General features: G+C 41.5%; 1 protein-coding gene across 1 annotated transcript in view; it reads left to right on the top strand.

The window, feature by feature from the left end:
• Window positions 1-25,838, top strand: part of MTHFD2L (methylenetetrahydrofolate dehydrogenase (NADP+ dependent) 2 like) — a 145,433-nt gene that overhangs the window by 42,180 nt on the left and 77,415 nt on the right. Inside the window, exon 5 of the mRNA XM_075544206.1 lies at window positions 3,116-3,208. Within this exon, the coding sequence (XP_075400321.1) occupies window positions 3,116-3,208 (93 nt within the window). The remainder of the gene's footprint in view (window positions 1-3,115; window positions 3,209-25,838) is intronic.

Here is a 25,838-nt window from a genome sequence, read left to right as displayed (position 1 = left end):
CAGTGATGCCGACTGCAAGAGGAAAGCTCAGTCAGTGAATGTGTAAGTAAGTATCTCAGCACTGGCAGGGGCCTCCACATGGCTGCTCCAGCACCCAGGGCCGTATCAGGGTAGGTCCATGTGGCTTCTCCTCAGGGATGTCTTGCAGGAAGCGAGCCTTGCAAGCTTAAGCAGGAAACTGGCTAAATCAGCTGCATCCTGGTCCCACTGTCAGAAAGTAAGAGACTCTCAAGAACTAGAAAGGCGAGGCTCACTGAGCCATTTATCCCTCCACCCTTAAATTAACCCCACATGTGTTTATCAGCCAGGTTGTCACAATAAACTAATTATCTCAAGACCTTAGGTTGGGTCAGGCATCCATAATCAAAGGAACATCTTTTCTTTTTAACAATTTAAGGAGATTTTTTTATAGCAAGTTTACCAAATGCAGTACATCATGAGATATCTAGACCACTGCTTCCATGGACGGGGTTTGTTGATCCGAGAATGGGATACTAATAGAAATGTTTCCACCAGCTGATGAAGCACTAAGAGCACTCACTTATCTCTGCCAAAGAATATGAAGGACAGATACTTGGCTAACCAACTGGAAGAGATCCATTTTTTGACCATTTTAAAAAAAGGTAACCCAATGGAATATGGAAATTATTGAGTAATAGGATTAATATCACTCACAAATAAAATTTGACCATAAGACAATTTAGAAATGATTTCTTAGAAAATTGACAGAGAGCTTCCAGAAAATCTACCTGGAATTAGAAGAGAACGCAGAATGAGAGATACTGTTGCTGATGGCAGCTGGATTTTGGTTGAAAACAGAGAACACCAGAAAGATGCTTCCTTGTGTTTCACTGACTATATGAAAGCATGTGTGGATTATACATAAAACTCTGGATAACATTGTGAAGAATAAGAATTTTAAAACCTTTCTTTGTATACATAGGAATCCTGCACATAGATAAAGAGATGGTCATTCAAATGTAACAAGGGCATGATGTTTGGTTTAGAATTAGGACAAGTGTGCATCAGGTTTATATACTTTCCCCATACTTATTCAGTCTGTATGCTGAGCAAATAATCTGAGAAACTAGACTACTAGAAGAACATGACATCAGGATTGAAGGCAGGCTCATTACCAACCTGCAACATGCACATGACACAAACTTGAATGTCAAAAGCAAGGAGGACTTGAGACACTTGCTTATGAAGATCAAAGACTGCAGCCTTCAGCATGGATTACAGCTTAATGTAACAAAATAACTATACTTACACTGGACTAGCAGAAATATCAATATAAACTGAAAAAAGATTAAGTTACCCAGGATGTAATTTTACTTAGACCCATAATCAATACTCATGGAAGCAGCACTCAAGAAATCAAGTGATGAAGTGATATACTGAATTGGACAAATCTACTGCAATCCATCTCTTTATCGTAATAAAATATAATGAGGTCACCTTGAGGACGCAGGTGCATGAGACCCAAGCCGTGGTGTTTTCAATCACTTCACACGTGTCTGAAAGTTGGCTAATGAATGCACAGAGAAGACCAAAGATTGACACATTTTATTGTTGTTATTGGAGAAGAATATTGAAAATACCACAGACTTCCAAAAGAACAAGCCACTCTGTCTTGGAAGAAGTACAGCCAGAGGTGAGGATGGTCAGACTTCATTTCATGTACTTTGGACATGTTATCAGAAGCGACCAATCCCTGGAAAGGACGTCATTTTTGGTAGAGGGTCAGTGAAGAAGAAATAGACCCTCAAAGAGATGGATTGGTGCCTTGGCTATTATAATAGGCTCAACCACAACAATGGTGAGCGTGGCGCAGGACCTTACAAGGTTCCCTTCTGTTGTTTGTCGAGTTGATGAGAGTTGGAAAGACTCAAGGGTACCTAACGAAAGCATAGTAACCATGTTCCAGCTCAGCTAAAGTAGATAAGCTCTGTGCCAAGATTATAACATAAATCCCCTTGTAATGTAGAACTTATCAAACTGGATTATGAGTGTTACTTATGCAACTCTTTTCTATATGAGGAGATAATTGTATATAACCACTCCCTTGCACAGTTATGTAATTGTTTCTTGATTATTGAATAAATGAGACCTGGGAATGTCCAGCAAAAAATATTTAACTGATTTTAACTAATTTTTATTACAGTAATTAATAACGCTAAAATTAAGCCTATTGTGTTAATTTTTTCTATCTTTGTGGTTTTTAAGTAACAACTATTTTCTCAAAATGGAAATTGAGAAAAAGTCTTGGTGATGTAGCATTTTGTATAGATTGCAGAGGTAATGCTAGGAAGCTGCTCCAGTTTCTCTATGGAGAGAAAAATTAATTGCTTGGATGTTAACATACTTAGAAGCATATCCAGTACTGGTTTATGTTCTGGGCTTGTGTTAGCCTGGGTACTTTAGAGAAACAAATCCACAGAAACTCATATATATAAGAGGGAGTTTTATATAAAGGGTAAGTGCACATGAAGAAAACAACCCAGTACTGCCCACGCCCACAAATCCAACATTAACCCATATGTCTGACACCAATCCACAAAGTCCTCCTCCATCTCACAAAACACACACTATGATGCTGACTGCAGGAGCAAAGCTGAATCACTGAATGTGTAAGCATCTCAGCGCTGGCAGGGGTCTCCACATGGCTGCTCCAGCACCTGGGCCTGCATTAGGGTAGGTCCATGTGGCTTCTCCTTGGGAATGTCTTGCAGGAAGTGAGCCTTGTCAGCTGAAGCAGGGAACTGCTAAGGCAGTTGCACCATGGTGCGACCATCACAAAGCAAGATACCCGAGACTAGAAAGGCGAGGCTCACTGAAAAATGTTTCCAAGAATGGAATTGTAGATTTGACCAATGTATTATGTGTAATGGAAAGTACTTTGAAGATTATAGATTTGTTCTGTAAAAGAAATTAAATATATAGCTTTGAAAAAAAAGTCCAGTTTTTTTGGGTACCCCCCATCTCAAAATGATTTAATAATTTAAAATTCATTTTCCTACACTTGGGAAGTCACGGGATCTACTGTAGACTTAAGTAGCTCATAATATGTAAGAAAGCTCGGTAATCACTAATGGAATGTTGCCTGTATTCCCAGGTGATGCAACTGTGACAATAGCTCATAGATACACCCCCAAAGAACAATTGAAGATCCATACTCAGCTGGCAGATGTTATCATAGTCGCTGCAGGTAAGCTGTCTGGAACTTAGAAGACTCTCAATACCATGAAGTTCTTTCTGATAGAGGAGTGTGTGTGTGTGTGTGTGTGTGTGTGTGTGTGTGTGTGTGTGTCTAACTTCCATTGACGGGGTTATACCTTTGACTATCCCCATTGGTCCATTTGCCTGGGTTAGCATTTGTCAATCCATATGAAACCCCAGACAACCTTTGAAATGGCAGGTGAAGCTGAAGAACAAATGTCCATTCTGTCAATTTGGTTTTTGTTTGAGTTTTAGCAGTTTTCTTGACATAGAATTCATATATTGCATAATTCAATGGTTTGAAAGAGTTGTTCAAGCATGACTGAGCAGCATTTATAGAAAGAAGTCAATATGGGTCAATGATATATTGTGACTATGGGGGAAAACTACAACAATAATGGCAATAACAAGAACTAATGTGTTTTCAAGTTCGAGTGATGACAATGTCCTGTCTAGGCGGACAGCCACAATGCTCTTGGCTCCAGGTGAGGGCTGATTTTGGACTTCAAGGGGAAAGTGAATGGGCTGGATTGTGTGCAAAGGAAAGGGTCTAGAATAATAGTTTCCAAAGCAGATGGCATGTGGGCCAATGAACTGAGTATGTTTAATCACGAAGAAAAAAAGAGTGTGACTTACAGAAAATATAATTGTATGTTTTTTGTTGTCAATTTAAAAAAAATAAACTTGAAAGTGGAAACAAACTTTGTAACAATTAGAGCTACCAGAAAATCCCAATTCTTGAGTAGTGTGTTCCCTTTAAGTGCAGTGTTCGGGGAAAGATCGATAAGAACTTAGGAACACACTTGCAGAGAACTGTTTACCCATTTTTAATAACACTTGCACCTGTTTAAGACACAACACTAAAACAAAGCATCCATAGCCTTTTTAAACTTCATTTAAATATTTTAATTGTTACAACTTAAACCCCCTGCAAACAGTTATTAATCATTCGAACCTTGTTCTCTAGGGAATGCGTTCTACTCCCTCTTTGTCCCTCACCACTTAGGAGCACCAGAGAAAGTGTTCATGTCCTGCCTAGCAGCTTAGGCTCATTGGATTTTAATATTTCCTCACATTTTGAGACTATGTTATTCTACATTTTAATATATGGAAGAAAGATCAGATTTATTTGTGTTACTCTATATATCATGTGGATGAGAAAGACATTTTACTTCTGAGCGGAGAGAAGGGTGTATGTGTGGATAATTCAGTTATGGATATATAAGAGTTTACTGTAGCATTCTGATTTTAATCACTATTTAATATGCATGAATAGTGAAGTGGTTACTAGACTGATTCATTCACTGAATAAACGCAGCATGCACCAGGAGCTGTTCTAAGTTCTAGGGATGCAGCAGTGAATACAAGTGACAAAACTTCAGCTCCTGTTAAGTTATATCTCAGTGGGAGAGAGAACAGTGGTAAACGGGCTATACATAAACACACTATAAAATATGCTAAGTACTGACATAGTGCATCAGGCAATTCTGTAGCAGAAGACCTCTTTAAAGAACAAAGATGTCATTTTGAAGAAGGTGCACTTAACCCAAGCCATGGTATTTTCAGTTGCCTCATATGCATGTGAAAGTCGGACAATGAATATGAAAAACTGCAGAAGAATTGATGCATTTGAATGATGGTTTTGGAGAATAATGTCAAAAGTAACCTGGACTGCCAAGAGCAAACAAATCGGTCTTGAAAGAAGTGTAGCCACAATCCTCCTTTAAAGTGGAGATGGCGATATTTTTTTTCATATACTTTGGACACATTATCAGGAGGGAGTGGTCTAAGCACAAGGACAATATGCCTGATAAAGCAGAGGTTCAGCAAGAAAGAGGAAATCCCTTCACAAGCTGGAGATGGATTGACACAGTGGGCCCAGACTTAACAATGGTGAGCAAAGCAAAGGCCCAAGGAGCTTCATTGTGTTGCATGTAGGGTCTCTAAGAGGGCGAAACAACTTGAAGGCGCCTAATAGCAATAACAACAGATAGTGGTGAACGCAGGACATCACCTTCCATACTTTGGACATGTTGTCAGCAGAGAGCAGGGCCTGGACCAGGACATCATGTTTGATATAGTAGAGGGGCAGTGAGAAAGAGGAAGGCCCTTGACAGGATGGATTGAGGCAGCGGCTGCCATCCATGCGGTCGGGTGCATGAACAAGGGTGAGAATGTCGCAGAGCCAGGCCGTATTTTGTTCTGTTGTGCAGAGGTCAGAGCCGACTTGATGGCACCTAAAACCAACCACAGGGGTTAGTGTTAGTGAAAAACAAAGGGTGAGGACATAGAGTGGACGTAGGATCTCCTTTAAGGAGATGGGTGTGCTGAGTGATTGGTCAGTACTTTCTGGGATTTGACTTGAAGCAAAATTCTTGTCCTGGTCCTTTTCCATTTGCTTGCCAGATTCAATCTCTGTCCTTCCCTACCCGGCTTTGGCCCAGAGAGGCTGGCTGCTGAGGACTGCCTTACCTGTGTTCCTCTGGAACGAGCTCCTAACAGTGTTTGTCAGAGAGGGTGTCTTTGAGAACCAGGGATCAGAGGGAGAAGGAGAGGCTGGTCAAGTCTGGGTATGTCTTATCTGCTCCCTCTCTACTTCTCTGTGCTTTCTACTTCCTCCTGTGTGTATGGTTGTACTGAAGAACTTCCCTCTCTCCCTGCAAGATTATTTCCTCCTTCTACCTCTTCAGTTTTGAGGACCAAACTTGCTTCCTACTATTTTTAATCCCCAAACTCCTCAGTATTCCTTTTTTATCTCACCCCATCCCACCTGTGTCAACTTGAGAAATAAGAGTGTAGGGGTGGAGTCCAACCTGTCAATCAGATCACAGCCTGATGATGTCTCCTTGAGGGTGTGGCCTTCTCATAAGGAGGATCCTGGGGACCTCACCCTTCTCTCTGTCTTTATCTTCCTGCTATCACTTGGGAGCTGCTACCACCATTGGATCCACAGGACTTTGCACCCACCAGCCAGTGATGTTCCTGCATTCTGCATCATTGCATGTGGCCTCATGAGTCTGAAGAGGGATTTATGGACTAATATCAGACTTATGACCTAGTATCGCACTTAGGGAGTTGATCTGGACTGGGCTGGGATGTTTTATTGATGTATAATTGCTCCTTAATATATAGCTCTTTCTTACACATATACGATGGTAAGTGAATCTGTTTCTCTAATCTACTCAGCCTAATACACTCGCTTAGTCCTGACCATATATTTTTTAAAATCACTTCATTGATATCTCCATCTGTACCCATCTGGGCTTGATTCCTTTTCCTGCCAGGACTCTGACTGGTGCATTTCTAATAAAGTGAAGGAACAAATCAGGGGAAAATCCAGAAGGAAGAACACCTTGTGTTCTTTACACTTGTCCTATTTACATGAACCCCACCCAATCATCTACTGAGGGAAAAGCAAGTGCAGAAATCCTTAGGAAGAAGAATGGTGGGATGTTCCAAACATGGATATTTGAGAACTTTTTCTATTGTCTTGGAGTTATATAAACTTGAATGCATTATGAGGAGGTTGGGAGGAAATTATATTGGAAAGATAGCTATGCTAATCTGTCGTCAGTTTGAGACTTCAGAGTGAAAGGGTGGAATCTAGCCTGTCATTCAGATCACAGCTTGAAGACCTCATTTAGAAGTGCTAAGGAGATAAATAGCTCACTGGAGGTGGGACACACGCTCACTCCCTGAGAGACATTCCTGTTGAGAAGAGACATGGAGCTACTCTAGTGCCCTGGAGTTGAAGGAGCCACATGGAGACCCCTGCCAGCGCTGAGATGCTTCCACTGCCACTGGATCCACAAGACCTTCCACCCACTGCCCTGTGATCTTCCTGCATTCAGTGTCATTGCATGTGTTATTTGCATCTGAAGAGCAATTTATAAACTGGTGTCATACATAAGGGATAATATCAGACTTAGGAACTTGATCTGGAGTGGGCTTGGATGTTTTCTCAATATTCAAATGCTCTTGTATATAAAGCTATTTCTTATACACATATGAGTATCTATGAATTTGTTTCTCTAGTCTACCCATACTAAGACACAATTACTAAGTGGAAGAGTTAGAATTTAAATCCTACATACCATAAAAAATTGACAAAATTGAGATACATGGTATTTAGGACTATATAAAGAAATTCCAAGTGGAGAAGCAGAGCTTATCTAAAGTATTCAAGCTGGAGATGACAAACTGATGTGCGAAGAATAACGGAGTTACCGTGAACTATGCTGTCATACCAAGGCTGTACCTAGGGCTGTAAGTTGCAAGTCTCAGGAACTGTGAATGGTGGAATACATTATGTCCATGCCAACCCCCCCCCCCACCCCCACCCCTACACACACACTCCTTGGAGCTTCTCAGTGTCCCAGCATCCTGAAAATTACAGACTTTACTCCACAGAAGAGGAAATCTACCAACGGGATAACCCAATGGAAACTCAGGCTGATGTTTGATGGGGGTGTATCGAGAGCCTGATAATTGGAAGGGAAAAGGGATGAAGGAAGTTGGTTGGTCATTTAATATTTTATGACAAGCAAGTATGAATATTTCAAATTACTTTGATGAAATGCCCATTTGTGCTGTTTTATATTAGAGTGTCTGTCATTAAAAGTGTTTCAGTGGAGATGGTAGAGTTATGAATGTGGCAATTCATTCCTCATGCTGGAAGGGATGGCTTAGTGGACAAAACGCCAGCTTCCACCACTGTTGTAGTTACACAATCTGGTGACATTTTGAGGATTACAAGTGTAGGGGTAGAGTCTGGCCTGTCAGTCAGAATATAGCCAATGGGGTTTCTGTATGGGCATGGTCCTCTCCTAAGGATTCTGCGAACTCCTGAATTTCCTCATTGGGGCCGAGAGACACACTCACTCTCTGTTGACTCCCTGTGAGCCATTTCTGAGGAGAAGCCACCTGAACCTACCCTGATGCAGCCAGACTCCTGGACCTGGAGAAGCCACCCGGAGACCTCTGCGAGCGCTGAGATGCTTACAACGCCACTGGATCCACAAAACGTCCCACCCACTGGCCTGTGATCTTCCTGCATTCGGCATCATTGCACGTGCTGTGTGAGTCTGAAGAGGACTTTATAGATTGGTATCAGACTTATGGGCTAATATCAGATTTATGAACTTGATCTGGACTGGGCTGCGATATTTTTTTCAATTTCAACTGCTCTTGAATATGAAGCTTTCTACACACATATGAGAGTCTCTTGTGAATCTGTTTCTCTCGTCTACCCAGACTAACGAAACCACTGTGGCACCTCTGTATCTAGGGCTTCGCATGACAGTGGCATTGACTCAATAATTCATCCAGTTTCCTCAGATGGTGGCCAGTCCTTTGGAGAGTGTCTACAAAATAATGTGCCTCTGCCTCTTGGATAATGAATATTCTAAAACTTTTACAAACTTAGTATTTTTTTCTAGTTTCTTCAAAGTAAGAGCCAAAGAACGTCTAACACAACCTTAGAATTGGTGTTCTCTGATGGTTAGCTTTCCTTTACCATTAGCTGTGTGCAAAGTCAATTTAGTCTTCCTTTTGCTTTCCATCCCACGGTTGTTCTTTTTACCATACTTTGAGTGTCTGTGATACCTTTTTCCACTCACTTTCCATCCTTCTCACAGCTTCTCAATATTCACACTCACATTCAAACCAGTCCACTAGCCCTCTGAATGTTCTGAACTACTCTGATGAAAGAATACTTAAGTTTTATAGCTTTATCAACTGTGCAATGAAGTAAGAAATTAGTAGTCTTCAGTAGTTCACAATAATAATGCTCCCACTATATAACTCAAGCAATATGTAGTCAATCTTCAAATATAAATAAAAATCATATCAGCTAATTAAAAATTCAATTTCAATAAATCTTTGTTCCCATTGCAGTTTCAAAAATCCATATAGAACATAACTATTAAGTATCCACGATGGGCCACACAGTGCTCTAAGTACTTGAATACCAAGCTTTTAAAATCAAACAAACAAACAAAATTCCTGTCCTGTCTCTGCTATAGGCTAGTAAAGATTACAGACAACTTTAAAAAGGAATAAAGTGCTATAACCATGACATGCTAAAGGGTCATAGAAACTCACCAAACATCTGTGAAATCAGAGAGGGTGATTTTGAGCACAAACTTTCTAGAGTGAAGCATCTAAATTAGCCTAAATCATGATTGGGGTAGGGGAAGAGGCAGGGGGCCAAGAGGAGGAGATCTTTAAGAGGCAAGTTATATATATGCATATATATTAATACATATAAGAATATATTATATATACCTAGATATATGTACATATGTGTATGATTAATATATTTGAGAAATTGGTAGGGTGAGATTACTGCTATCAATGATTTTATCCATGACCACAATCTTTGTAACATTTACATAATTTCTTTCTTCTACAAACCCTATTCAGAGATCTCATCACTATATTCTTCCCTGCCACCTCACACATTATCAGTCCTTCTGATATATCACAAGCTCCTCCTCCTTCTACTCTCCCTGGGTTCTCCAGCATGGGACTGCATCCACATATGCTGACATGCTAATTATGACAGTGATCAAGCCCTCCCTGTTCCAGTGACCTGTGCCGGTAGATCACTAGCTGTTTCTTTAATACTCTCTTATAATCGTATGCATTCACATCCCCCATGTGATGAATAATGTGGTCATTTTGGTAACATTTTACCTTTATTTCTGGTTACATAGAATTTATTTTTACATCAACTCATATTTCTTCTTTATCATTTCAATAGGCCAATATCTACATATTTTCATCCTTAAATTTTCTGGGCATTTATTAAGTAAAGGTAACAATCATTAGTTACTTCTTCCACAACATTTCCATTAATCAAATTTTTTTTTGTTAGACTGCATATCAGGACTCTTTTCTAGAATTCGCCACTTCTTTTTGTCTCATTAGAAAGAAACGTTTGAGCTGGAATACAAAACCAGGGGAAAGGCCTGTTCCCACTGAGACACAGCTTTTCAGGGCTCAGAAGGTGTGTGGCCACTCTAACTATGTGCAGTATTGCCATGCACTTGACTGGTGCCCTCAAGTGGTAGGAAAAATGCTCTTAGTGGAATGAAACACAAATTCAAAGGAACTGCTATTGAGTGGTTTCCAACTCATAGAGACCTAAAGGATAGGGTAGAACTGCCTTGTGTATTTCCGAGACTGTAAATCTTTACGGGGGCAGAAAACCTCATCTTTCTCCCAATGATCAGCTTGTTGTTTCAAACTACTGACCTTGGAGCCAGCAGCCCAACCCATGTCCACTATGTCATGACTGAGCCTTACTGTCACCACGCCTTGGGACTGGAACGCAGCGGGATTTCTTACTTGTTCATTTTAAGTAAGCTTGGCTTCCAGCCCCCTTCTGGTCCATTTCTTCCTTTCTTTCCCTCTCTTTCTTTTCCTGTCTTCTTTTTTTAGCACCTTATACTTGAGGCTGACATCGGCCTTTAAAGAGCACGCGCGCACACACACACACACACACACACACACACACACACACCCCTAACCGCCCCCCCCCCTTAACTGCCAATCTTAATGGGACCAGACTGTCCTGTCTCTCTCCCAGGGAGCACCTGGTGGGTTTGAGCTGCTGACTTTGCAGTTAGTAGGCCATCTTGTAAGCAACTATGCTACCAGGGCATCTTAAAGAGGTACTCACAGTGAGCCTATAAGCTCAACTCATACTTATTAACAGTGTTGGCACAACAACTTGTAACTTAAAGATTTAGTCACAAGAAAGTATCCATGGATGTAGTTAAAGGATGGTGATCACCATCTGCTATTTGTCATGATAACACAACCAGACAAAAATGGACCTCGAGGGATTTTGCTCAAGGAGAAGAAACTATGCACTCCTTGTGATAATTGATGCCTGGGATCCAAGGTGGTGGTGGGAGCGGTGGTGTCTAGGTTCCATGGAGTCGGCTCTGACTTACAGTGGCTGTGTACAAAAGACATCAACACCACAGGGTCCTGGGAAGTGGGGCCATGATGGAATAATACTTGGAAGTTTTATACATGAGGATCAATGGTCATCTTTCTAAAATAATGCAAATATTTTGTTTAAAGTTAGACATAGAGAATGATAACCACTCAACTATCTCTTTACTAACCAAATTCTGAGTTTTACTTGTGAATCAAAGTGTTTCTAAAAATGAAGTTATTATAACATTGCTCTCTTTTGAGTATGTCAATCACTATAGAAGTATTTCACTTATCACTTACCCATGACTTGGAAAAGTTTGTCTCGCTAAACATCTAGTTTAATTTTACTCACCTGCTTAAAATTCTCCATTTGCTACCACTTGTATTTGATTTCTCAGCCAAACCGGAAATGTGGTTAGCAGTACATTCTTACTGATGACTACTGTGAAAGGGAGCATTTCTATGTTTACTCTGTAAGAAGGTAAATTACTGCCCCAAAACTTATTATAAAATATATAAAGAGTTTCTGTTTTTTGGTACATGAAACCCAGGATTAATGAACCTGTAGGGACAGCATGTAAACTAAGAAGGGTTATGGAGTGTGTGGGTGGGGGGTGTGAGGTAAGGGGAGGTGGGCATGAGGAGGGTAAAAAGGAGACAATGTCAAGGAGTCCAGAAAGAAAAAAATAATGTTTGGAAACAGATTGTGGAAGCAAGTGTACAATTCTGTTTGACGTGATTAAACTATGCAATGATATATGTATTAACTCCAAATTAATACTAATGGATGCAAGCTCAAGAGTCATTTGTGTGAAGGACATAGGAAATAAGGCTCCGGTAATCTCCCTCTGTGCATAATCGAGGGACAGAGGAAAGTGGTTACTAAGCAGAGTGCACTGGAGAGACGAGTACAGAAGCTCAAAGGCATCAATCTGACTTGAACAGTGAAAACTTTGTCAGGTGATCCCCCTCTGATGCATGCTGGACCTGATCTGGTTGTTTTGCTTTAATTTGTTCATATTGGGGTGTATCTTAGAGGTGTGATGTCATTGGAGGCCACCCTATTGAAGTTGTGTTATTCGATTTTCTGTGTTTTGGGATATGAAACCCAGGATGATGAACCTATATGGACAGCAAGTAAAATGAGGTTTTTTGTTTGTGTGTGTGGAAAGGGGCTACAGTAGTGGTGGGAGCATAAATGGGAGATGACGTCAAGGAGTCCAGGAAGAAAAAGAATGTTTGGGAACAGATTGTGGTAGCAATTGTACAATTCTTCTTGATTGAACTATGGAACCATGGAATGATATATGTATTAATTTCCAATTAATAATAAATAAATAAGAACAAATTTTTAAAGAATAGGGAATTTAATTAAATTTGGTTGAAACTAATTTAAATTATCATTATCCTCTTTATAAAACTTAACGTGTTCAGGAAACTCTGCAATCCCTTGTTGGTTTGTAAATATTCAAAAGTTTGTTTTTAAAGTTTATAAATTACCAATAATATCTACATGATAGAAAAAATGTTAAAGATTTTCATTCAAGTCTTAGATAAGGTTAAAAAGTCGTAATTCTCTCTATTACATATAGACTAAAGGTGGCAAGAATCAAGGTAAGGTAATTTGCAAGTTCACGTATAAAATAAGTTAGGGAAACCAAGATCCATTAAACACTAGTGTTTTAACTCTCCCATCTCTGGTTTTGCTCCTCTAGAGCCATTTCTTCTTGAAGCCTGTGCGATCTTTTAAAAATATTAGTAAGACCATGTCAAGCTGCTGCTCTCAATTATCCTTGGATTACAGAACATTCTTATTTTTGCCTACAAGGTCTGTGGTGAAGTGACATTTCTTGGTACGGCACTTCTCTCCTTGTCGCTGGAACTCCCAGCAAAGGGTTGAGTGGGATTGTGCAAACAGGGTACATAGATCACTAGTAGAAGGGATTGATCACCTTTTTTTACCACTCCCCTGGCTATAAGGACAACCCATTTTGAGCGGGAGCATAGAAAAAGAAATTCCAGAGCCACTAGAAGTGGAACATGTTCAAGATCTCTGTCTACATGCAGAGGCCGCTGCTCGGAGACCATGAGGCAACAGAGGCGTAGCACGGAGGTGGTGAGACGATGACGCAGAGCAGCACGCTGGCTTCCTGGCCCTTGGAGACATAGGCCAAGGGAACACAAGGCTGACTGGCTGAGGGCTGGGAGGGACAAGGCTGCTGACAAAGGAGAGGCTTTTCTGTGGACTAATGACTTTTTACTACTCTTGGCTTAGGGTCATCTATTCATGTCCCTAGGTAAGCCCTCTTAACTGTACATGTTGTCTCTGAGTTTTGTCTGGCTGTTGCAATGCATTCTTGAACATGTCATAGAAGTAGAGGTCCAGGGTAGGAATTGCTCGTTCCAGAATCAAGAAGGCTGGAGGGTGGAGGCATGTCCAAATCCTGCCTCATGGAAATAGGGAAGCCAGACATTGCCATGTCATCTACTGCAAGGTCCCACACGAACTAGTGAACTCCAGCGCTCAGTACTGCAGTGGGAACTGACATCTGGTTGCTGTTGTGATCTTGCCTTTGAGAGTTATCCCACCTTGCATCTGTGGAAACCTACATTAAGCAGGTACACCACCCAGCTACCTGGAGGAAGAGTTGGAACTCTATTCCCATGCACAGGTGATCGAGTCTTAGTTATCTACTTACTTACCACTCGACTTCTTACTGTATTCGCTCGTCCTTCTATCCTTTCCACCACAGTCAGTCTCAATGGACTCAGGTGTGTTTTGTTTTTTCCCTTTCTTTCTTCTTTTTCCCTCTATTTTTTCTTTTTACCCCCTTTTCCTCTTCTGTCCCTCTCTTTCTATCATATGTCACTACAGGCTTCCAGGCCACTACCGTCAGCTTAGGGCAAAGCAACCCAAATAGCAGGGGGAACTCCAGCCTGTCCGCTGGGAGTGCTGCACACCACACGAGGCAGCTGTGACAGCCGCCTACAGCATGCCGCACTACTGAGGAAACCTCCATGAACCTCTAAGGTGATCTCACCAAATAGGGTAATTCTGCCCAGCACCTCTGGGTCCCTGCATTAAACGGACACACCAACCTGCCATCTTGGAGCAGGATTCAAACCCCTCTGGCCCCACATTCAGGCAATCAGGGACCAGCTATCTCCTTATTCGTTATTTCCTCCTTCTCTCTTTCTTCCCTCTTTACCATCACAGCACAGTTGAGTTTCCCCCGCTTTTTCTTTCTTCTCTTTCTTTGTTCTCTTCTCCTCTCTCTCAGCTTTTATGATTGGCTCCCCTCCCTCTCTTTCCTTCCACATGCCACTGCTGGTTTCCAGCTCCCTACCCTCTGCCTAGGGGACGTCTGCCCACCCAGCCTGCCCCCTAAGACAGTGCTGCACACAGTACAAGACAGTGCGACACATGGCACAGCGTGGGGTTCAGCTCTGTCTAATTTTTGAATTTTCTCTCCTTTTCTCTCCTTCATGTTTTGTTCCTTTCTCCTCTTCTATCTCTTCTCTTTCCTGCCACCGTCTCAGCAGATTCAGTTTTCCTTTTTTGTTGTTTTCTTTTTAGTAGTTTTAACTTTTGTTTAGTCTGTGCATATGTGTGTGTGACTGAGTGTTAGTTTGCTTGACATTGTAGCTCCAGTCTTTGTTTTCTTCTTTCTCTATTTTTCCTCTTTTCTCCCTCTCTTTTCTTTCACAAGACACTAGCAGCCTCCAGCCATTCCCCTCTGTCTAGGGTAACTCTGAAGGCCCAACTAGGGGAGTTCCCACCCGCATCTGTTGGTTGTACACAGAGCTGGGGAAATCATGCCAGTCCTCTTCCATACACTAAGCAGTAGGGGTTCTCTCCTTCAAACATTGGGAGGAACTCCAGCCTAAACCCCGAGGCCCTACAAGCGACTGCAGGAAACTCCTGCCCACCATTGTGGGGCTCCACGCTACTGCAGGTATATCCACCCAACCTCCAAGGCGATCTCTCTGACAATGGCAATTCCCCTGCCAGCTGCGGAGCTCTACACCAAGGCAGTCACACCCACACGCCCTCGTTGGCACTCCAGTTGCAGACGGAAACACTACATGCCATCCAAGGTGCTCCAAGCAGTGTGAGACTTATTTAGAGATCAGCCAGTGAAGCCACACCCTCGTGGGCCCACAACAACTCAACCAGCATCACATGAGAGTAAGATGACCAGACGTCCCAATTTTTAACAATTTCCCCCATATCCCCTGGTGTTTTTAAAAAGTCCTGATTTTTGGAAATAATGCATGACAAGCTAGGGTGTACGGTTTTTGGCTGCCATGTGGCTATTTCACCAGGATATGAGTTTTATCAATGGTGTCCCTCTGATGTCCCGCTTTACCAATGTTAAAATCGGTCCCCTTACTTGAGAGGACTATCCAATTCACATTCCAATAATGGAATACTGGTACGCTGGGGTAAGAGTGAAACCACAGGAAGATACAGCAGTAGCCTGGCCCCCTCAGTACAGCTATCGTTAGGTAGTTTGTAGAAGCACTCATACGAATCCCCCAAGGGATAGCCCAGTGCCCTTAGACTCTAGAATAGAGTCTCTAGGCTCTTAGGCTGTAGGCTTCTCTAAAACAACACATAAAGAGCAAACAGTCCTATCAACCTCAGAGAAAAAGCAGGAGAAACAGAAGACAATGCCAGAAGAAGTCATGAACCTAACAATGTGCATAGAAGAAGCAGATATTGACCTGCCACAGAAAGAAATTTTCAAACTGCTGCTTGGAGTCCCACAGGAAATGAGGGAAGCAATCCAGAAAAAGGACGAAATGATAGAGGAGATAAAAGCAATGCACCAAAGGGAAATACAAGACTTAAGGGATGAAATAACAAATCCACTGGCAAATTGACACCAGTGACCTTGAAGATACCCGAGCAGACCTCAGCAAATGGGAAAGCAGTCAAATAAGACAATCAGAGAAGCTGAAGAAAACTTGAGAGCCATGCCCGATGCTATGAAGAAGAACAATATTAGAATAATTGGAGTACTGGCAAACAACACAACAAAGAAATCAACAGTGAACTTAGCGAGAGAATACTTAGAGGGAAACTTCCCCAGCTTAATAAAATGAAAATCAGGCAACCATTCAGGAGGCTGAAAGAACACCAGACAGACTGAATCCCAAGAAGTCACCAAAACACTTAATAGTCAAATTATCCAACTAGGAGGAAAAGAAGAAGATCAGAAAAGTAGCTAGGGAAATGCAAATAGTCACTTATAAAAGTACTCCAATAAGACTATGTTCAGACCTATCAGTGGAAACAATGAAGAAGAGGAGGGGATGGAGTAACATAGTTCAAAAATTGAAGGAAAACAATGCAAACCCAAGAATACTTACCTGGCCAAATTATCTAATAATACATTGCAAAGGATGCCAAGTTTACTCATGTTTCCCATGCCGTCTGTTATGGATGGATCGCAAGATAACTTATTTCTACCAGCTGTCTTCAGATGCTATCTGCCTGGATATATTTTAACTACTTCATCTATTTAGGTGTTTACATCAGTAGTGAATGTATCAAACTTGATTGTCTTCATGTTCTTTTTGTTTATTTAGCATTTTAGTGCATTTTGGTTAAATCAAATAGTTACTATTTGTTTGAATTGTTTTGGAAGGAGTTGTGCACTTAACATGATCAAACCTCAATGAAATTGTAAAACATCCCCTAAATCGCTCAAGGGGTCTCCTGTTACTCAAAAAGACTCGAAGAAATTCTTATCCCTAATTCTTCTAGTTTTTCAAAATAATATGGATTATGTTGATTATTTTTACCAAATGTTTATTACTTCATGAAGATTATAGTTGATAAAAGTAATAATGTTCTGCATACATTGCAAAATATTGTTTCATAATGTGAGACAGTAGTTTATATTCAAAACTGAAAGTTATAAATAAATATGGTAAAAAGTTGATGAGATGTAAACCCATTTATGGTTTAATGCAAAAAAACAAAAACCCTAACATCAAAAAAAATAATCAGCCACTTGGGTAAGTTGGTTAAAAAAAAATTTAGTCTCAATGTGTTAAGATAGATGGAGAAGTAAGAGTCTTCCCAGACAAGGAAAACCTCAAAGAACACAGAAAAAGAAACCCAGGCCTACAAAAGATCCAGTATGAGTAGACAATCAACACACATCGAGGGAAAATAAGAGACCGTCACATAGAACTACTCAACCCATAGGGTGACAAAGAGAAAACAGCCCCAGGATACCACTGGCTCAGTAGTGGTGAGATAAATCTTTGGATTTGGGAGGCAGCATATCCCTCACTTGGGTGTTCTACTTCAAGCTATTTATCAAGTGACATGAAAAGCCTCCAATTTTGAGTGGGGCCCAGAACAAGAAAAGGCTCTTCAATAGGTTCAGGCTGCCGTGCAAGCTGCTTTGCCACTGAAAGCATAAGATCCATCTGACCCAATGGTGCTAGAGGTGTCAGTTGTAGATAAAGTTGCAGTGTAGAGTCTTTGGCAGACCCCTATTGGTGAATCACAGCATAGACCACTGGGATTTTAGAGTAAAGTCCTGCCATCCTCTGCTGACAACTACTCCCCCTTTGAAAAACAGCTGTTGGCCTGTTCTTGGGACTTGTTGGAGACTGAACGCCATGCCATTGGCCACCAAGTCACCATGAGGCCTGAACTACCTATCATGAACTGGGTATTATCTGACCCACGGAATCATAAAGTTGAACGTGTGCAGCAACACTCCATTGCTAAATGAAAGTGGTATATATGAGATCGGGCCAAAGCAGGACCTGAAGGGACATGTAAGCTGCATGAAGAAATGGCTCAAATGCCCACAGTCTCCATTCCTGTCACATTACCTTCTTTCTCCCAGTCTGCACCTGTGGCCTCCTGGGGAGTTCCTTACCATACTTTAACTGAAGACCAAAAAAGTCATGCTTGGTTTACAGAAGGCTGTGCATGATATGCAGGTGCCACTTGTAAGTGGACAGCAGCAGCACTACAACCCCTTTCTGGGATCTCCCTAAAGGACAGTGGTGAAGGGAAATCTTCTGAATGGGCAGAACTTCGAGCAGTGCACCTGGCGGTTCAGTTTGCATATTAGGAAAAATGGCCAGATGTGAGATTACATACTGATTCATGGGCTGTGGCTAATGGCTTGGCTGGATGGTCAGGGAACTGGAAGGACCATCATTGGAAAATTGGTGACAAGGAGGTGTGGGGAAGAGGTATGTGGATAGACCTCTCTGAATGGGCCAAGAAAGTAAAGTTAATTGTATCTCACGTGAACGCTCACCAAAGGATTACCTCTGAAGAGGAGGACTTTAATAATCAAGTGGATAAGATGGCACTTATCCAGTGCTGTGGAGACTGGTCCCCTCTTTCCTCTGCCACTCCCATTATCACCCAATGGGCACATGAACAAAGTGGACGTGGTGGCACGGATGGAGCTTATGCATGGGCACAGCAACATGGACAACCACTCACCAAGGCTGACTTAGCTACTGCCACTGTTGAGTGCCCCATTTGCCAGCAGCAGAAACCATCATTAAGTCCAAGATATTGGACCATTCCTTGGGGAGATCATCCAGCTACTTGATGGCAGGTTGATTACATTGGACCACTTCCATCATGGAGGGAACAGCATTTTGTTCTTACTGGAATAGACACCTACTCTGGATATAGATTTGCCTTCCCTGAACATGATGCTTCTGTCGAAACTGCTATTCATGGACTTACAGAATGCCTCATCCACCGGCATGGCATCCCACATAGCACTGCTTCAGATTATGGAACTCACTTCACAGCAAATGCAGTGTGGCAATGGGCCCATTCCCCTGGAATCCACTGGTTGTATCATGTTCCTCATCATCCTGAAGCTGCTGGTGTGATAGAACGATGGAATGGGCTCCTAAACATACAATTACGGTGCCAACTAGGTGGCAACAACCTGCGGGGGTGGGCCAATGTTCTCCAGGAAGCTGTATACGCTCTAAACCAGCGGCTGGTGTCTGTGTCTCCAACAGCCAGAATTCATGGGTCCAGGAACCATGGGGTGGACATTTGAGTGCCACCACTCACTATTACTCCTAGTGATCCACTTGCAGCATTTTTGCTTCCTGCCCCAGCAACCCTGTGTTCCTCAGGTCTGGAGGTCCTGGTCCCAAAGGAAGCAACTCTCCCACCTGGAAACACAGCAAAGATTCCACTGATCTGGCAGCTGAGAATGCTCCCTGGCCACTTTGAGCTTCTCATGCCTTTGGATCAACAGGTCAGGAAGAGTGTCACTGTACTACGTGGTGTGATTGATCCTGATTACCAAGGAGAAATTAGACTGGTGTTACATAATGGAGGTAAAGAAGAATATGTCTGGAATCCAGGAGATCCCATAGGCCGACTCTTAGTGTTACCATGCCCTTTTATTAAAGTAAATGATAAATTACAGCAACCCAATCCTGACAGGTCTTATAATGACCCAGACCCCTCAGGAATGAAGGTCTGGGTCACCCCACCAGGCAAAAATACACAGCCAGCTGAGGTGCTTGCTGAGGGCAAAGGTAATGGGTAGTAGTAGAAGGTAGTTCTACCTATCAATTATGACCACGTGATCAATTGCAAAAGCGAGGCTAGTTATTGTCAATGTATTTCTTTTTATGTGCTTATTGCATATCTTTCCTTTGTATGCTAGATGATTGGTGATAAGTGTGTGTTTTCATCAATGTTTGGAAATTATATATGTGACTAAATAATTGTGTACCGGTGCCAGGTTGGCACTGGGTGGATTGAGTTGGATAGTTTATTGTGCCAGTCTGACTGATAAACACATGTGGGGTTACAGAGAGATAAATAGCTTGGCGAGCCTCACCTTTCTTGTGTCTTGCTTTTTGATCATTGGACCAGTATAGGGTTGCCTTGCTTGTTCTGTGCCTCAATTTGAAAGCTATACTACCTGTGGGATACCTAACCTGTGAACTGTGTCACTGTAATTTGAGGGCCCTTTAAGACTTGCCTTGCCAGAGAATTGGAGCCTTCATCTCTGGAGCTGGGGACTGATTGTTGGTGACCTGGCTGATGGTTGGTGACTTGCCTTGCTCTTTGCTGCCTGTGCTGGTATAGAGTAGGTCTCTACATAGGATTACCTGGCGGCCCTCAAGGCTTGGAGGACTGCCAGTGTCTCACAACTCTCTCATGGGAGTGAGTTGCACTGAGCCATTTGTACTGCTTTATAATTAAGCTGTTCCCTTCTTGTATTATATATGTATCTGTCTGTGTACAATTTAACAGTTCATTTCTTGTGTTATATATCTATCTTTATAAATATATATATATATATATATAAATTATCAGCAATCTGGTTTTATCTCTCTAGAGAACCCTATCTAACACAAGAGGAAAGAAGCCAAACATAAACCACACATACAACACAAGCAAATATAATAAGTAGGTAGAAAAATACTCAATACAGCAGGTAGAGGATGACACCACAGAGTCCACAGATAGATGTAATCACATTGAATATCAATGACCTGAACTCTGGCATTAAAAGGCAGAGGCCAACAGACTGGCTTAGGAAGCAAAACCCATTGATCTGTTGCCTACAAGAGACACACCTCAAGCTTGAAGACAAAAACAGATTGAGAATTAAAGGCTGGATAAAAATATATCAAGGAAGTGGCAATGCAAAAAAAGCAGAGGTAGCAATCTTAATATCTGACAAAATTGACCTCAAGATCCAGGACATAACAAGAGACAAGGAGTGCAGTATGTAATGCTCAAGGGAACAGTAGCCTAATAACCAGTGAGCATAATAAACATATATGCGCCCAATGAGAGACCCATGAAATTTGTAAATCGAACACACCAAAAGATGTCAAAAGATATCACAGGCTCAACAATTATAGTTGGCGACTGTAATACCCAACTCTCTGAAAAAGGTGGGCCAATTTGTAACATCATGATAAATGGAAGAAAGGTTGACATTGTAGAGGATTTTGTCTTGCTTGGATCCACAATGAATGCTCTTGGAAGCAGCAGGCAAGAGATCAAATGACACATTGCATTGAATAAATCTGCTACAAAAGATCTTTTTAGAGTATTGGAAAGCAAGGAAATGTTACTTTTAGGACTAAGGTGTGTGTTACCTGAGTGATAATATTTTCAATTGCCTTATGTGCATGTGAAAGTTGGGCATTGAATAAGGAAAGTAGAATAAGAATCGATGCATTTAAATTGTAGTTCTAGAGAAGAATATTGAAAGTATCATGGACTTCCAAAAAAGCAAGCATATCTGTCTTGGAAGGCGTATATGAGAGTATTCCTTAGATGCAAGGTTGGCAAGACTTCGCTTCACTTTCACTGGACATGTTTTCAAGAGAGCATAGTCCCTGGAGAATGGCATCGTGCTGGCTAAAGTAGAGGGGCAGTGAAATAGAGGAAGACTCGAGGCAATGGATTGACACAGTGGGCACAACAATGGGCTCAAATATAGGGACAATTATGAAGATGGCACAGTGCTGAGCAATGTTTTGTTCTGTTGTGTGTAAGTTCGCCATGGATCAGAATCAATCTTATGGCACGTAAAAAGAACAATATGCCTGTTCAGCTTGTGTATCTATCTATTCAACCACTTAGAGATTATTGTGATTGCATGGTTCTATCTACAATATTTACTTGAACTGCCTTTAACCCTTGTACTCACTTTCCTTTATTATTTTTTGCTGATTTCCATTATATATTGCTTATTCATTTAGCTTGGTGACATGACAGCTAAGAATCCATTCATTAGCAAAAGGGAAACCAGTCTAAATAAAGAAATCAAAAGTTTTTTTCAAGACTATTTTCAATGCATTGAATTATTTAATATGATTCTTCAGCCAGAGCCTTTGTTACTCCCAACAACCAATCTTTGTTTTCCTGATAGGTTTGGATAAGAGGATGGAGAAGATACTGATTTAGTTGCATGGTTCAGCTGTGAGTGACTATTAACAGGATTAATTGTGATAACCATCACACTGGCAATAAAAAGAGCCATCTCTGATGCAGAAAGCGGAGGGTGGGGACCTCACTACTAATGAGAGAAGAGCCAGGAATATAATGTTCTTTGAATCAAGAAACACCTGTGCATCAAACCCTCCTTGATTCAAGAGACAGTTGTGATGCTAGATGAGCAGCAGAAGCACAACGGGCCCAAAAGTCAGGACATGAGGCAGGTCAGTGAACTTCCTTGACCACAGAGCAAATGAAGCTGAGTGTATAGGAGACTGGTTTGTGGAGTGGGTGCCTCTTGGCATTTAATTGAGGGAGCTGAGTTTTGCTGACCACTGGAGTAGAGTTTAGTGCCTGTGGTTGAAGCTTACAGTAGAGTAGCATACCCTTTGGGGATTTATTGGAAGCCCTAAAAGAACTTTTAATATTGCTTGAGTTGGGCTGAGATCAGGCCAAGTGAGTGAGGGCCAGAGATACCTACCTGCCTTCGGACATGGCAGAGAAGAATAATTGCAAACTGAATTCTGAGTATTTCTCACCTGAATTTTAACTTGCTAAATTCCCAATAAACCTTATAATTGTCAGCATCATTTAATTTCTGTGTAGTCAGTGAAATTATTGATCAACCTCAGCAACAGAAGTAGGCTTCCATGGGAGGGACAGTCGGTGTTAGAATAGAGTAAAAAGGGATGAATGTGTCGGAGGAGGTAGGAGAAATTACAAAAGAATTAATAGAATTAGAAATGTTTACAAGGATCAGATCAATGCTCTCATCAAAGCATCAGATCAATGGTTTAATCAGGGTAGAAACAAAACAGTGCCCAATGATGATGCTGTGTGGAGTCAAGCCCACCACCACTCAACTTTTTTGCTCCATAGGACGCTGTCTGTGAGGCCCCTCAGCACCTGGGGGCAAAAGGGCCAAGTACACAGGGGTCTCTGCTTCTTCTTCTGGACTTTTGGTGACCTTGGGCCCACTCTGGTCAGCAAGCATCTTGTCGCCTGGTTTCTGTGCAGTCAGGTTCCGGTGTGGATGCTGGACAGCACGGGTGATGCCGATCTTTGACACTCTTATGCAGTGTCGAGCATCCTCCTCCTGGTGCAGCCCTTTCTTTGTGTCTTCTCCTTCTTTTTTCAATCATTTTATTGGGGGATCATACAACTCTTGTCACAATCCATCCATCCATCCATCCATCCATCCATCCATCCATCCATCCATCCATCCACATAATTCTCAAAACATTTTCTTTCTACTTGAGCCCTTGGCATCAGATCCTCATTTCCCCCCTCCCCCTTCCCTCCCTCACAAACCCTTGATAATTTAGAAATTATTATTTTTTCATATCTTACCTAGTCCGATGTCTCCTTTCAACCACTTTTCTCTTGTCCGTCCCCCAGGAAGGGGGTTATATGTAGATCATTATGATTCATTTCCCCTTTCTCCCCCACCTTCTCCTTACCCTCTTGGTAAGCCTACTCTCATCATTGGTCCTGAGGGGTTTATCTGTCCTGGATTCCCTGTGTTTCCAGCTCTTATCTGTACCAGTGTACATGATCTTTTCTAGCACTTGTTCATGAGTGCCACGAGTTCTTCCTCGATTATGGTGTCAATGCGGAACTTCTGCTGAAGCTCTGGGCTGTAGGGGTTAGTATATAGAGGTCAGCCATGCTCGACACATTAACCACTTTACCTGGGTTTTATGAGAAGCAGTAACTGTTCTTTTTTAGGGTCACTCTGCTTGAACATGAAAGGGTTTTTTAAAATGGGAATGCCTGTGTTGTTGCCCAGGAAATCTAGCCCACCACACACGTGCGGACAGTCTTCCAGGCCCTCAGCTGCTGCACTTTCTGAGAGCACCATGTCCCCCGAGAACTGCCGCATAGCTTGCCTTGTTCACTAGCATCACAGGATGGCAGAAGGTCATAGTTGGGAGGAGCAGAGAGGAGGATGCAGAAACCTTTGCCGAGAGCAGACCAGGCAGTTGGAGAATGTTCAGTAGTGAAGGATCTTTATAATTGCCTTATGGTAGAACTTGGTTTTGTCATGAGGATATTTTAAAGATTTCACATTAAGCTGTAGTATCAAGAAGCTTTGGTACCATAGTGGATTTCAAGTTGCTAACCATGCCGCGGCCCTTTCATGTAGTTCCTCATGTTGTGGTGACCGATTCCCCAACCATCACATTGCTTTCATTGCTGCTTCATCACTGTCATTTTGCTACTGTTAAGAATCACACAACCCCTGTGAAAGGGTCGTTTGGCCCAAAGAGTTTGCAACCCACACACTGAGAACTTCTGTTCCAAATAAAAAGATATTTAATATAAAGCATAATTCCTGTAAATTTGTTGCAAAGCCTCAGTGATTTGGGAAATGTATAATTATGTTTTATTTAAAAATGTGATATTAGTCCTAATCTCAAAATTGTTTTTCTCATGGCATGGAAATTAGCAGTTTTTTAAAAACATCTAATTAGACTAAGACAAGTCTTTACTGAGAGAACTTGTCTCTAGGCATCTACAGATCACAGAAGCTTAGTTAAACATACTTTGTTTAAAATAAACCCTTGTATGTAAGAACAGAACTTTAGTAGCAATACTTTTGACTTATCCATTTATGTATGTCAAAAGAGGAGTTTCCCTCACTCCTGAAGAAAACTATGAGCATTTCCTTACCATGTGTTGATGCCACAGAGTGAAAACATTTGAAGACAATGATTGAAATGCTTTTTGCACAAGTGCTTGCAGTGCAAGCACTTTAATTTTTCTCTTTAATTAAACTCTGAGCTTTTCAAAAGCAGGAACCATATTTTATGTGTCTTTGTTTTCTTAGCACCTGACATAGAGCTGGATGTATAGTTGTGGAAAAATGAATTTATACTGAAGGAGTAAGTAAATCCATGTGTTAAACACTATAGCACTGTTTATACTAGCACTGCATTGGAAATAACATGAATCTATCAACAGAAAATTGATACTTAGTCAATTCAATATGATGTGACTAGCACCACCTGTATCACTGTGGGCAAGTCTTCACGACATAATGTTAATCGGTACAAAATAAGCTGGAGAAAGGCATGTAGAGACTGAAAAGAAGAAAAACAAAATTAAACTTTAACAAATTTGGGTGGTATTTATTAAGTCAAAATAATTTTCTCTGTTTTAACTCTCTAGTTTCTGCTATCCATGGCTCACAGACAAAATTCTTGACCAAAGGGTTTATTAAGGAAGTGAATAAGTTGTAATGCCAGTGAGAGGACATGTTACAAATTTCTAGCAAATCTGCTGTTGGAGCCAGCCGATGAATCGAGCAGTCCTGAAAGGGGGAGTGAGGATTAAGGAAAAAAGAGAGATAGAAAGTGTTGGGAGAACAACAGTGAATACTGAAGCCCCGGGTTTATTCTACATACTCCTTTTATCCATGCAGAAACAACCCGGGGTTAATTATCTCATTGTTAAGCAAGCACATTTGATACACATAGCAACTCTATCTTCTGTCAAGTCAGACATCCTTGAGAAAATTAAGCAACCTATTTTCCCAGACCTTGAATACTTTCTTGTTCTTGACAGTCTGTTCAAAATGTTAAGTCACAGGAGAAATCAGCAAACACTGACACATAGGTCATGAGAATTCTTAGCTGGTTCAAGGCTGAGTCTTAATGGCTTTCAACAGTCTGCTAATAAA

This window comes from Tenrec ecaudatus, chromosome 3 (genome assembly GCF_050624435.1).
Source record: "Tenrec ecaudatus isolate mTenEca1 chromosome 3, mTenEca1.hap1, whole genome shotgun sequence".
Taxonomy (NCBI): Eukaryota; Metazoa; Chordata; class Mammalia; order Afrosoricida; family Tenrecidae; genus Tenrec; species Tenrec ecaudatus.
Note: the sequence above shows the minus strand (reverse complement) of the source record. Positions and strands in the feature narration are given on the sequence as shown.